Source organism: Athene cunicularia (genome assembly GCF_003259725.1).
Source record: "Athene cunicularia isolate RWA chromosome 1 unlocalized genomic scaffold, athCun1 chr1_part1, whole genome shotgun sequence".
Lineage (NCBI taxonomy): Eukaryota > Metazoa > Chordata > Aves > Strigiformes > Strigidae > Athene > Athene cunicularia.
The window spans coordinates 97313188-97327635 of record NW_020799091.1 but is presented as its reverse complement, the minus strand read 5'-3'; the positions used below and the strand labels follow the sequence as shown (position 1 = coordinate 97327635).

The 14448-nt window shown below is 38.9% G+C and overlaps 1 protein-coding gene across 1 annotated transcript in view; it reads left to right on the top strand.

The window, feature by feature from the left end:
- Positions 1-4537: 4537 nt before the first annotated feature.
- The window catches only part of MORC3 (MORC family CW-type zinc finger 3), a 26245-nt gene continuing 16334 nt past the window's right edge, over positions 4538-14448 (top strand). Inside the window, exons 1-6 of the mRNA XM_026857423.1 lie at positions 4538-4605; positions 8260-8392; positions 8930-9144; positions 9417-9564; positions 12454-12601; positions 13794-13925. Coding sequence (XP_026713224.1) covers positions 8361-8392; positions 8930-9144; positions 9417-9564; positions 12454-12601; positions 13794-13925 — 675 coding nt within the window. The 5' untranslated portion in view covers positions 4538-4605; positions 8260-8360. The remainder of the gene's footprint in view (positions 4606-8259; positions 8393-8929; positions 9145-9416; positions 9565-12453; positions 12602-13793; positions 13926-14448) is intronic.

The following is a 14448-nucleotide window of genomic DNA, read 5'->3' as shown; positions in this document are numbered from 1 at the left end:
TTTTCTCTCGTCTTGTGCTGTCCCCGGCAGCGCCCTTAGCCCTCCCTGGGCGCGCCGCGCCTTGGCCGCTCTCCTAAGGGGAGAAGCCGCGAGTACCGCTGGCCGTGCGGGGCGGGAAGAGCAGAAGCCCCTTGGGGGCCGCGGGGTGGGTTGCGGGCCGTGGGGGCTCCCCGCCGTCGATCTGTGCACAAAAGCAGTAGCTAGTTTGGCTCGGGCTGCGCGGGAGGGGAAGTTACAGTCTGTGGGTGGGTTGGGTTGGTTGGTGGGGAAAGGGGATTTCACAGTCTGTTGTGGTGATGGAGTTATTTGATAAGGTACTGACCTCTAATTGGAAACTTGTAACTCAGAATCTTGGCTACTATTTGCAAGAGGCCTAATTACATTTTAACAAGGGTGATGAATGTGCATGCAGTTAAATCTATTGCTGCATTGTGCTTTCCAGTCACAGTATTGCCCGCAGTTGCTGTACTTTCGTGGTAATTAATCGGTCGTTTCCTTTTTTGTGGAAATACAAATGATATTTTTTTAAGCCTTTCTGACTTCAGCTATCTAAGTCACGCTTATAGTTACAAACAGCTGGTTCATAAGCTTACTTAAAGAGTAGTGGAAAGAAGCTGAATCGTTACAGCAAGTAACTTAAAAAACATTTGAGTGAAAAACATATGTTAATATATTCTCAGCACTGCTTAAATTACCTTAATATAAATTGCCATGATTGTAGGGGTTAGGTATAAATGTCATCTACTTGAAGTTCAAGAATTACGCTTTCATTTCAGGTCTTTAATTTTTGTGTTTGAAATCCATAGTTTGATATATTTTATTAGAGAAGTGTTTTCCTTCTTTAGATAACAGTGGGGGTTTTTTGGGTTTTTTTTTTAAAAAAAAAGGAGGTCTCCCTTTGATTTTAATGCATTATTAGCCTTCTTGAGGGTAAAAATCCATCAGCATTAATAATCAGCCTTTGCAAAAAACCTGCCTATCACAAGTCAGACTGCAGAGTTTAGAATTACTCTCAAGTTGAAATCACGTTGACAAGCTGAACTCTTACAAATACAAAGAATGCATCGATACAGATACATGGTCACAGTCTATTCTGTCAGCAGCTGTTCTTTGCAAATATGTTGGGCTTCACCAAAATATTTCCATGAGTTTCAGAAGCACGTATAAGCAACACAGGCAGTATGAGCAGGCCTGGTAACTCATCCCACACTGGCATTTATCTCCTGCTGTTGCTCTGGTACAATTTTTGCTCAGTTGCATGATGAGACAGATCAGGGAAGTGATCCAGGTTAAAAATAAGATTTTAAAAATGGTTGTTAATTTGGATCAGCTCCCTGATGTGGTTCATGATAGACGTGTAACTGGACTAGCATAACTGGGAGGAAGAGGAGGAAAATTGCAGTGGGGTTGTTCCCCAAGAACTTATGCAATACTTTTGTAAGATAAGACAGATTGTAAAGTGGTAATTCAATCTGTGCATGTCTTATAATCTGCAAGGGGTGGAAGAGTTCTGCTTTTCTTGGAAAACTGGAATTCCCAAAGCTGTTTGTCATTTTTGAGGGATAAGCTGCTTTATTGTTAAATATTTGCTGATCATAATTGTAGGAGATGCTTCTCTTAATGCAGTTTAGTCGTCTTATAATATGTACTCTGAAGGAGGGGGAGATTTGGTCATATCTCCAAAATGAATTTGGCTGTACTTGGTCTCAGGAGAAAAAATGAAACCGTTCAGCAAAACCGACTTAGTAACAAAATATATTAGGCCCAGTGAACAAAGCAACTGGATGTCTCAGCTACAGTCATGTTAACGTAGCCAAAAGTGGCTGTTCACCAAGGGACTAACTCTTTCTTACTGTACTTAGTGAACCTCAATTATTCATGAGCCAATTAAATCGGTGCTTGGATGAAATGAAGTGTAAGGGGACAAAATGGGCTTAAATATTCCCTGATGAGGTCATTGGGAAGTGATGAGTTGTTGTTGACAGCTGGGTAAGCTCTGAAGCAAAAGGTAATGGCCTTAAACCACTATTTTCCGGGTTTTAATCTGATTTTGTTGTGTGCCATTGTTTCAGTGCCTTACAGGAACATGATGCTGTCTGCTCTGAGTACTTTCCAGTCAGCTACCCTGTGGGATACTCGCTTGCCTTTTGCTGTGGGGGCAGATGTTAGAGTCAAGGACCAATTTGTTACAGTCCCTATGTTCCAACCCATATCTTCTCATTTGATATACCTGTTCACAAGTTCCCGATTCTGTGAACCACCTTCCAGCCTGTCTCAAAACCTTACCACTTGAAACAGTGATCCAGAGAAGGTCAGCATAATTCTGGTGGTTTTAGAAGATGCTGCTTCTTTAAGTTGCTGTTTTCAAAGTTAATCACTCGTATGCAGCAGTGAAATGAAGGATGGAGAAGCATTGCTTTACACAGGCAACACCTGAAGAGATTTTCTTGCTGTGCATGTGTATGCTTTGTTTTGCAGAAAAAAGGACACTTATTTGTGATTATGTCAGTGTTGGGTGACGCTGAGGTTCCTTCCTTCATCAGCATTGTCTGGTGATCAGGGGAGGCTCACAACTGTGAGTTCATGCCTTTATCAAAATTAGAGTCAGGACTTTTTGCCAAGTCTGCATTACTGAGGTTACAATGCCAGCAGTAGCTCCAGAGGTCCCAGTCTACCTTGTGTATGGTTGGAGTTTTTCACAGGCTAGCAACAGAGACATAATTTAGCAGTGAGCTGAGCAGATGCTGAATGCTTGAATGCCCATCTGTGTGGTGGGGTTTTTCTTAAGTGTTTGTGTTTTAACAAGGAGGGATTTCAGGCAGAAAAAAAAACCCCAGTTGTTTCTTGTGTATTTTGATGATGAAGCTTAGGAAGCAAAGGAACAAATGCTGCCAGCGCTGTGAAAGGTTGAAATGAAGAGAGTGATACAGACCTTAAGATCCACTGAGTTACTGTATGGCAGAGGGAGAAACCAAAAGAACCTTTTAACTGTGTGCCATGGAATATGTGAGGTTTCCATTAATAGGCTTGATGTAATTTTCTTCTTGGATTCTAAATTATTTGTAAGTATCTGCTAGGAATTTGAAAGGGGCGCAGTGACTTAGCTTGACTCAATTTACCAGATTTTATAAAATTGAAGTTGTAAAGCACAGATGGCAATGAAGAATGTGATGCCTATTCATACTTGTACTCTAGCTTGATGGAAAATGCAGGTTTAAGTTGCAGTCAGAAACTGTGTCCTGTGTTCTTATGACCTCAGAATCAAGGGGAGGTTTCTTGACAATTTATTTTTATCTGAACTAGGGCTGCTGCTGCCACCTTACTTACTCCCTCTCTGGTACCTGGCTCACCACTCTCAAACTTGCTCAAAGCGTTACTCGTTTTCACTGATAAATGAACTTGGAGACTTGAAATGGTTGCTTGCTTTTATTTAGACTTCACTAACTATATAAAAGTGCTTGTCTGTGTAGTAGTTCTGTAAAAATTTTGAGGTATGGATATACACTACTCAACTGGTTTTATGTATATAATAATGTGGATTATATTGGTTTTTGATATAACTGCACTGTACGAGGACTGTTTCCAGCGTTATGTACTCATAGATACTGCTTTTTATGCCATCAGCATAACTGTGTTAGAGAGGTTTTGTGTTAAAGGCCTTGTAAAAGTATAATTGCAGATAGTCTCAGTGGTAATGCAAATGCAGCTGTATCAGTTTCAGCAGTTAAATTTTGCCAAACATTGCATTGACAAATCCTTAAGTTATATGGATATGTAGTTCTGGTCTTCCTAGTCTTTTGATCTAGGTGAATATATAGGAACCCAGGCTTTCATAAATTACTTGAAAATACTTTTGTTGCTGACATCTGTAGGGTGATGTCTCATAAATAGGTACTCTATTTGCATGTTCTCATCTAATCCTAGTAGTGTCTACATTCATCTGGTTACATCTTAACCATGAGTGAGGATAAAATGTATGAGATGGAATTGCTAAAAGCACAAATCACTATTTGAGAGAATCTGACATGTGATTTTGATCAATATGGGCAAAAGGAGCAATGACCTCAGACAGTAAGCCATGGAGTATATTAGGTGCTGCTCGCTTTTTGGATGAAGTTTAATACTCATGGTTTAAGTTGTATGTTTTTAACATTTGAGGGCATGTGCTTCTGTTTCTAGATTTGAACTAAGGCTTTGATGGGTTCTGTAACCTCTAGCATCAGTATATAGCAGTAGTTCCTTACATTTCTGTAGAGATGAAGAGAGTTTGATAGGATGACAGTATAACCCATGCTCAGAATATAGTTTGATACTGTGCCGAATTCTGTATTGCTCTTTTGTCTTTAATAGCTGTATTAATGTTCCCTGTAAAAGGTGTTGTATGCCAGTATCTAAAAGTAAAGTAAATTGCAGCCTTTTGGTAGTGTTGTACAAAACAGCTTCATTTAATGTTACTTTATTTAACATACTGTTTTCTGGCTTAGTATCATTGAAAAACGCAAACTAATGCCATTGTTTGTGATTTATTTCAGCTTTGTCCAAAGTTCTTGCATACCAACTCTACCAGTCACACCTGGCCTTTCAGTGCAATTGCAGAACTTATAGGTATGTCGATCAATAGTTTGCCTGAGTACTTGATTGCATGTTTTTTTCTTGTTATAAAACTACTGTTCAGCCAGATTGACTTTTTCCTTTCTTAGCAGCATAGATACTACCTGACATCAGTTGCAGGGGCCTTGTAGGATCTGCTGATTTGTTTTTAACTGAGTTTATTATGGTTTGACAAATACAGAAGACTGGGACCAAGTGAACTCCTTTTTATCCACCAAATGCAAGTCTACTCCTTTTTGCTGTTCCCAGGCCCAAAGAGTAGTAAGGCTGAGTGCACATTCCAAAGATATGCTTGCACACTTGCATTCTGTACAGACACAGCTGGCCACAGCCAGATTAGCACAGGAGGGCAGTGACTTTGTAAGAACCCACATTAGCACGAGCAGTGCTCAAAATGTGAACAGCACAAATCGCCTTACCCTGTTCCTCCTTCCTGGCTAACCAGGTTTGAAGTTCAGTAGTGGCACGTATGCGTACTCTCACTCACTTATCACTCGTGCTTACACATAGTTCTGTGTGTTTTGCCAAGACCTGGGAGCCTTTCCAGTACCTGTGTCCTGGGCTTTTTACTAGTCTCTGTCTTAGACCTTGGATCTCAACAGTTGCTGGTCTCTTCCAACTTGTGGGCTTGTCCAACTTGAAGTTTGTTAGCAGAACAAATGGGTACAGGCACATACTGAGAATAGAGAGCACACTCACACAGGAAATCATTAGAAATAGTGTTTAGTAAGAATAGTGTTTACAACAGAGTGGCATAGGGTCCAGCCATACAGGCATACTGACCAGCAGCCAGCTTGCACACAATCAGCCCGTGTTATTCCCCCCCCTCCCCACCCATTATACCATTCTTCTCCCATCTTCCCTTTTCTTCAACGCTTCCTCAAAACATCCAATGGTAATTTTTTCACATTATCACAATACTCCTCAAACATCCTAATTTTCTTTTGGATTACCAAGTTTCTGGCTGAAAATCTTCAGCGTTATGCTTGAGTGGTTCCTTTTAATGGTCCATCCATCAGTTTCCTAAGAGTTCTGCTCTTTGTTAGTGTCTCTGTTGTCTGCTGTTAGCTGGGCCTTGTGTATCTTTTTAATTTATTAGCTCCTGTTGATCATCTTGCCTTTGATTTTGAATAGTGGTTAAGGGGATATATTCAGAGTTGCTTGTTTCCCAAGTTAGGTAATGATTAGCAGACTTTCTTTAACTGGTTCCTCGAAATAAAGGTGTGGTTTGTAAAGACTTGCCAAGCTTACCTAGTAGTTTGCTGCTGCCAAAGGGAGCAACTCTTCTGGTCACGCATTCCTTCACTTTCTGTGCACAAGTTTTGCTGTTGCTAATCCAGAAAATTAACCTAGCAAAAGAAAATAGGGAACTGTTCAGCCAGATAAGGCCAGAGCTGTCATAAAGGAGGGAACCAGAACCATGTGGCTGCAGGAAGGGCTAGCTGTTTTGGGGGTAACAGTGTGGTAAGTTCATTTCAGCTGTTTTTTATAACCCCATGCCATACTTGTCTGGAATGATGTATATGTGCTGTGCAAGGCATGCAGACTTGTCTTCTTTTTCCTCTGGTTTGTTATATGTGTTGCTTTAACAAAGCTTCAAAAGCATAGTAGCAACATACTGTAAAGGCTTCAAGTTAGTCATGTTGATTTAAATAAGTTTTGTAATTTTTCACATGCTATGGAAGGCTGTACTATATACAAAATATCAAATAATATAATGAGGGTTATATTATGGAGGCCTGACTTTTAGTTTATGCGAACTTACCTCAAATTTTAATGGTCTGTATGCTAAAATTTGCCTTATAAGCTCTAGTCCCTCGTGCCAGCTTTTTGTTCGTTGTATTGCTGGCTTCTCCCTTAGTCCTCAATCAGGTTAAATTTAGGTGAACTAATGGTGATGCTTGAAAGAGGGTAAATGAGACATCTAGAGAGAGTTGGTGGCCTAGCAAATCTGAAGACTTCCACAAATCCTGGCCTTAAAAGAATACTTCCAAACTTTAAATTGTACTTGAAATGTCCTCTTTTGTTGGTGCTGAAATATATTTTATGGACTTTTTCACTGTGGATGCAATTTATGCTTATAGAAAGCAAGCTACCAAACTGTGATTCCTTTTTATAGGCTGCAATGTTGACTTGAGCTGTTTATTTATGGCCCTCAGTTGGACCTGCAAAACAGGCAGTGAAGCAGGGGCACTGCTTCCTGCTGTGCCACCACATACCACCCCTCCTCCTCCCTGTGCTTTCCCCCCTCGCAAACTCCATAAGTAGCACGGTGCTGGGGAAGGGGGGAAAAGAGATGGAAGAAAGTGCTGTTAGAGCAGATGAGGTTTAAATTAGCTTTGCTGCCAAGAAATGTTTGTGGAGCCATGATTTCCCTTTCACTTGCAGTAGCAATGCTGCAAGCTTTTTCAAATCCTGTAAATAGAAAGTTTAGTCTAAAGCATTTTGAACTTCCCTTCTGTGAAAGTCATGCCTTCTTAGTTTTGAACAACTTGCAAAATACATATTTGTCACACTTAGCTCTGTTAATATGGAAGTGATGTGGTGGCAGAGCAGCAACAATTTTTTCACCTAAATCTGCAGAGTCAAAATTCTGTATTTCACAGAACTATCTGGGATGTGAGGAGTTGGGCTTCGGTTTTTTTGCTTGCTTATTTTTAATATCTCAAATTTGATTATCTGAAGTTGTGATAGTATTTGAAATCTCATTTCCCAATTAGAAAGCACACAAGCCTGCAGCAGGTAAGATATTGTTGCAGCTGTGTATGTGATGTGTCATTGTCTGCATTATAGACAGTAGCCTAGCCTCCTGAGAGCCAGTCAGAAGAGATGTTTGCATGGCTGGGAGAAAGTAAATATTGATTTTTTTGTTGTTGTTGTTTAAAGTAAACAGCTGCTTGGGAGACAGGAAACGAAAGTAGAAACTTGTCTTAGTTTCGTTTTCTATTCTCAAGTTTGAGCCACTGGTCTCCACCTAACTTTTTGTCTATATATTACTGTCATCTGTAATAACTGGAATATTGTGTAATTTGCAAACTTTGCCAGGTTTTGATGCAGCTGTTTCACTGTAATATTTTGATTTAGTGTTGTCATCTATAGCAAAGATAGTGATTTAGGAGACTTGGGTTTTAGCGTAATATTTACTTTATTAAAAGCTATAGCTTCTTGCTTCTGTGCAGAAGCTGACTAATATTCAGTGACTTAGCTGAGAAATTTATATCTGTGCCAGCACAAAATTTCTGCAACTATATTAAATACCTAACTGTGGAGCTGAAAAGTTGCTGCAATTTTAGAGCTCCCTTACTTTATCATGTGACTCTTTGGGATCATAGGCCTGTGATTAGGGACCTACCTTAAGCTACCATATTCACCAAATAAACATGTGCACAAGCATAGCACCATGATAAAGTTAGGGACAGCTATTCCTTATAGCTGTTTGGCAGTGTTGCAAGACTGACATTTAGCAGATTGATTATATATGTATTCCTGCTGGTCAAAGCTATGTTCCCTGCTGCATATATATTTAAGTAACTTTGGAAGATTTATTATCCGATATCTTCACTGGAATTAAACACTTTAAAATATGTTCACACTTAAACTGTTTTTGATTTTTAGCATCCCACCCTTCTTTGCTTTCTTTCTCTTCAGATAATGCTTATGATCCAGATGTGAGCGCTAAACAGATATGGATAGACAAAACTGTGATAAACAACAATATATGCTTGACATTCACTGATAATGGAAATGGTATGAACACAGAGAAGCTTCACAAAATGCTAAGGTGGATAACCTCTCTTGCAACTTTCTTCTTGTAAAAATTTCAGCTTCTAGTTCTGTTATTGCTCAGCTTATTCCTTTTTCTTAGATGTAACTGCCGAATTTTGTTCATAAACTTAACATTTCTGAAGGTGAGAAATTATGCAAGTGAAACTCTAGAATAGACAGATACTAGTGAAACCTTAACAAAACTTTGTCAGTGTATTTTTTTATCTTGTAATTTCCTTTTATCGTTTCTGTCAGCCTTCCCATTTAACTTTTTGTGCAGTGGTTGTGCTGTGTAAACTATCTGTAGTGCTCTTTAGTGGAGCTGAGGACAATTTTTTTTTTTCATTCAAGATTGCTTCAGTTTAAGTTAGCAAGAAAGAGGAAAAGGGAGATTTGCTTAACTGTACATTAATTGTACAGTAGTACATGGTCTCTAAAACGAGAGATAAACTCATAGTGTTTAAGTCTAATTTGGGAAGTTTTGCGTGCAGATTTTGGGTTTTCAAGTTTTATGGGGCTTTTTACACTCTCCTTATGTTTTCCTACGTTTCAGCTTTGGCTTCAGTGAGAAGTCGGTGATGAATGGCCGTGTTCCAGTGGGACTGTATGGAAATGGGTTTAAATCAGGGTCCATGCGCCTGGGAAAAGATGCAATAGTCTTCACCAAGAATGGAGAAACCATGAGTGTGGGCCTGTTATCTCAGACTTTCCTTGAAGTCACAAAAGCAGAACATGTCATGGTTCCTATAGTGACATTCGACAACCAACATATCCTTTCAACAATTTCTGAGTGAAAAGTTGTGGTTATGTGCAAAATTTGGATGATAATATCAGTAAAGAAAATCTCTTTGTCTAGTCTTATGGATATACTAAATAAATTGTAAAGTCCAGGGAAGGCTATAATTTGTTAAAGCCTTTAAATTTGTAGGGCATGAGATGTACAATAGGAATATGTGAAGTCAGTACAACTGTTGCAGAAGTTTCCTAATCTGCTGAAAGCTTACTTCATTCAAAGTTACACTCCTTAACACAATGCTTACGGCAGATAAGTGATCCAACAGAATCCAAAAACAGCCTGAAGGCCATACTAACACATTCTTTGTTTTCTACTGAGGAGAAATTACTGGCAGAGCTAGATGCTATAATAGCTAAAAAAGGAACAAGAATTATCATTTGGAATCTTAGAAGGTAAGATGAAGTCCAGTCTCTTATATCTCTCATTTAGTTTCTCTTACCTTTTAGTGTATGCTAACATGCAAGGTGGGGTTTTTTTTTGTGGAATAATTCCAAAAGACTGTGGGCAGTTAGCTGTAATGGGGAAACTAGTCTCAAACTCGCATGACTGAAGGGCTGTAATGTTGCATGAGAACTGTTACTAATATCTCAAGTAACAAAGCAGAAGGAAGGAGAATATAAAGGCCTTCATATTTTCCTTTGATAAGATACTATTGCTTTTGCCAGAAGGAAAATTGAAATAGATAAATTCTAAATCTGTTATTTCAGACTTAAAAATTCTGAATGTGAAAATTCAAACAAAAAATATTTGTATGTACAGATAAGTATTACAGACTTTTTAAGTTTAGAGTCCGGAGTATTCTTCTAGAGGGATCTAGACTAAACTTCTTTCTAAACTTCTTGTTTTTCATAAAATAAAGAGACATCCAAGTAAATAAGTACAGTTGTTTGTATTTATCTTATTTACCTACTCTCCTCTGTGGGATTGTTTGGTGTTTTTCTTTTAAAACAGCTGTTGCAGTAGCAGTGGCAGATGGGTGTCATTATTTCCCATGTTCTTTCCCTTGGCCTTCACTTCTTTGCTGCTGCCCTACTAGCAGGGAACCTGTCTGATGGTCTGTCTAGAAAAGCTTTACCATGCCTTTAACTGCGATGGCACTAATTGGTGGGGAAGATGTTGTCTTGTACTATGTTCTTAAGTGTTTATCTTATTGTAGTTTAAAATACCTGAAATAAGGTATCCATAGGAAGGAATTTTGAACTCTTTCAGTCCTGTAGATATGGCAAAGAACTAGCATGTTTTTTGGTTTCTTACCTTTATTGTTGCCTGTCAGAAAAAGGGCCAGGGAGATGCGGGAAAACACACTTGAATACATATAGCTTATATGTTACAGGACTAAAACCATCTCAGTCAGTTATAGCAGGTGAAAAGTTTGGGGTTTTTTATTTCATTAATTTCCTGTGAGTATTAGAGCTCTGAATCACTTTTAGCTTTGGAGATTTTAATACAACAAAGCTGGAGGTAACAAATGTATTACTGATTCTGGTTGTTGCCTCTTACCACCTGCTCCATAAGAAAAACTTCATCTCCTTTACAATTCAGAAAGTAATCTGCATTACACAGGTAGACTTCAATTTATTTTTAGGTATGTGTGCATCACTTCATTGCTTGAGGGAGAAAAAAAAAATACACAGTGACCTCAGCTGACTGGGCAGGATAGCTTTTGTGTCCTGAATTTTGGTGTGTATTTGTGGGAAGTTGTGGGAGAGAATAGTTTGGGGAGTGTTCATGTTGTTTCTGATATGCTATAATCAAATCCACTTCAATACTGAAACAGCTCTGAGTTTTTTTTTAAAAAAACCTTTATTATTTCTGGGATATTTTTACCAACTGATATATCTCAGTGTTGTGCAAACATATTGCAAACATCTGGTGAGTTGTCCAATAAGAAATTGTGATAATTGAGTTGGAAAGCTGTGGTGAATGTCATTTTTTCAGCATTAAAAATCTTAGGACAGCAATTTGTAGTGTTCAGAAATTATATATTTAGAAGTGTGCTGGGTTTGTGTGTTGGATTTTTGGTAGCTGGGAAGGGGGCAACCATGGTGGCCCTCTGTGAGAAGTTTCTTGAAGCTCCCCTAGCTCCAAGTCGGACCCACATCTGGCAAAGACTGAGCCGGTCATCAACAGTGTCTGTGCCTCTGTGATTTAAGAAGTGAAATCTGGGAGGAGGAGTGGGAGTTGTGAGGAGAACACTTATATAAACACCAAGGTCAGTGGAAGAAAGGAGGAGGAAAGGGGGGAGCGTGTGCCAGTGCACCCCTCTTGTAGTCCATGGCGAGATGGCAGGGCCAACCCCTGCCACCCATGGAGGTCACTGCTGGAGCAGAGGGCCTGTGGGGGCCCGCACACTGGAGCAGGTGGCTGTGCCTGCAGAAGGCTGGGACCCTTGAGGGAAGAAGCAGCCCACACTGTTGATAGTTCAGCACGGGGAGGCCCACAACCTGTAGGGGTGACCCATACCAGATCATCTCAAGAAGAATGCATCCCGTGGGGAGGACTCATGATGGAGAAAGTTCATGGAGGACTGTCTCCTGTGAGAAGGATACCATGTGGAGCAGGGGGAAGAATGCAGAAGACTGTTTTCCTCCTCCTACTCTTTGCAGGAAGAAATGGCAGACTGACTGCACCCCCCATTCCCTGCCCCTGTGCCAAGGAGGTGGAGATATCGGGAACAAAACTGAGCCCCGAAAGAAAGGAGGAGTGGGGGAAGGTGTTTTGTTTTAAATGTGGTAACGCTTCTCACTGTCCCATTCTGTCTAAGTGTTGGTTTTTGTTAGTGTTTGAATTAGTTGTGTGCATTTCTTCCCTTAACGAGCCTGTCCTCTGCTTGTGGCCATCATGGGTGAGCCACCTCTCACTGTCCTCATCTCCATTCCTGAGCCTTTTGATTCATTTTCTCCTTCCCAGTGCTGGAGGGGGAAGGGGTGAGTGAACAGCTCGGTAGTGATCAGTTGCCCTCTGTGCAAAAATCAGGACAAAAAGTAATGCATGTGTCTTGGTCCATCCAGAAGTTAAAGCTGATACTGCCTGCTTTTACTTTTGAAGTGTGACCTGCTTAGAATTAATCTAGAATTTGTGAGTTGTATCACTTCTCTTGTACTCCTTGGATATCAGAAAGGAACTGGTGAACTTTGTTTATGTGATTTTTAGTAAATCTGTGAGGAAAACCAGCATGGCTGTTGCATCTTTGTGATACCTGATGGATCTACCAAAATATCTTTATCTTGTGTTGGCTTTTTTTTCCTCATAATTAGGGTTTTTTTAATCTTATTTCTCAGAGATAAAAATGAAAAAACAGAGTTTGACTTTGACAAGGATAAATATGACATCAGAATTCCAGAAGACTTAGATGAAACAGGCAAAAGGGGATATAAAAAACAGGAGAGAATGGACCAGATTGTTCCAGAAAGTGACTATTCACTTCGAGTATGTATAACTTTTTTTAAAAATTGTTTATTTTTGAAAGCTGGAGGGTGTATGTTTTTGCTTTAATATAATGTGCTATACTGTAGAAGGATTGATGGTGGGGAGGACGACGGTCAGAATTTAAATGTTAGGCCAATATGTCAACACTAATTTTAAAAATTGAAAGTGGAATGTATTTGTGAACTTGTGTGACCGTTTGTTGTTTATTGAGGAAAAAATTACTGGGGTTTATGTAGTCTTGCAAATAACGTTTCCTGCTAAACGTAGCTATCAGTATCCACTAAGGAGGAAGAAGGAAGTGCAATCAGTAGTTTCAGAAATTAAATAGGCGTGTGTGTAGTTGTCAGCAGAGTAAACATTTCATTATAGTGCAGGTATACATGCATATAGTACAGATGCTGTGCCTGTGGGGATCTTTGAAAACAAATGGGTTTTGGTTGGCAAAGTGTCATTTCTAGGTTTCAAAAAAAGGTAAAAGGAATTGGGAAAGCAGCTCCTTTGTTTGAGTACATGCATGCAGACAGGGACAAGGGTTTTCTGTAGGTTAATTGACGTAAGCTTTGAAATCTTCTATTTGTAAGAAAGTGCATCTGGAATTACTAGGTGTTCTGGGCACTTCTTGTGGATAATATTCTGAAGTATTAATCCAGTTGAACTAAAACTTTCAATTATTCTAAGACTTCCTGAAGTCTTATATCCACTTCAGTGATTAGAAGTTGTAAATATGATGAATGAAATGCAAGTTAAAATTCATAGATCTATGTTTTCATAAGAAGATTGCATAGCAGTTACCAAGCTATGATAGTATGCAGTCATTTGGAACAAAGTTAACACACTTGTTATTTTGAAGTTTGTAGTAGAATTTTGAAGCTCTCAGTGGGGGATAAGAAAAGAGAGGCTTGTGTGTTTGAGACCACTTAGTGGTGAAACTGCATCTTCAGACACCTGATTAACTTGTCATATTCATAAAAGTTGTTTCTCAATTGCCATTCATTTAATTTGATATATGTATGCTTATTATGCACACCTGCATTTCCTATTTTTCTGGATTCAAGTTGGAAAAAACCCCACATTTCATAAAATTTAATTAGAACTTGTGTTTGTCTTCCTAAACATAATGTATATTTTGTAACGCTCATATCTTGAGGTTTGGGGATTTTTTTAATAACAGAAGTTACTGTATGTTTTGTAGGCTTATTGCAGTATTTTGTATCTGAAGCCAACAATGCAGATCATTCTGCGAGGACAAAAAGTGAAAACACAGCTGGTTTCCAAAAGTCTTGCCTTCATTGAGCATGATATATATAGACCAAAATTTTTGAATGTATCCTTTGCTAATATTTACATCACTACATGACGGATTTATTGATGTGACTTTTTATGTAAGCTGTCTGGATTCTGCAAGATATGTTGCAGTTATGGGATTTTTTTTTTTTTTTTTTTTTGGTAAAGACAACATCACCAAGTGGAAAAGTTGTCCATAATGTACAAGAACAGGAAAAGACAGATGCAAAAGAAAACTGCATACTGGCAAATGAAAAGAAAATGTCATAAATTGGAAGTCACAACTTCCTTTCCTTCACATCTGACCTTCTTTTGCACCTGTAACTTAAAAGCAGAAGAAATTTGGTTAGATTGTGTAGAATTCATATTGAAGAGGTTGTAAGCCATTCTGCTCAGAAGAAAATTCAAAAAATCATAGCGTATGCAAGTAATGTGTAATAAAGATTTTATTTGATTCATATTTGCTCCTACTATTAATATGACAGAATAATCAAACATAATCTTTCTAAGCAATAACTCAGTTGTTTTCTAAGAAACTGAACTAGTGTAATTCATTACTCTAA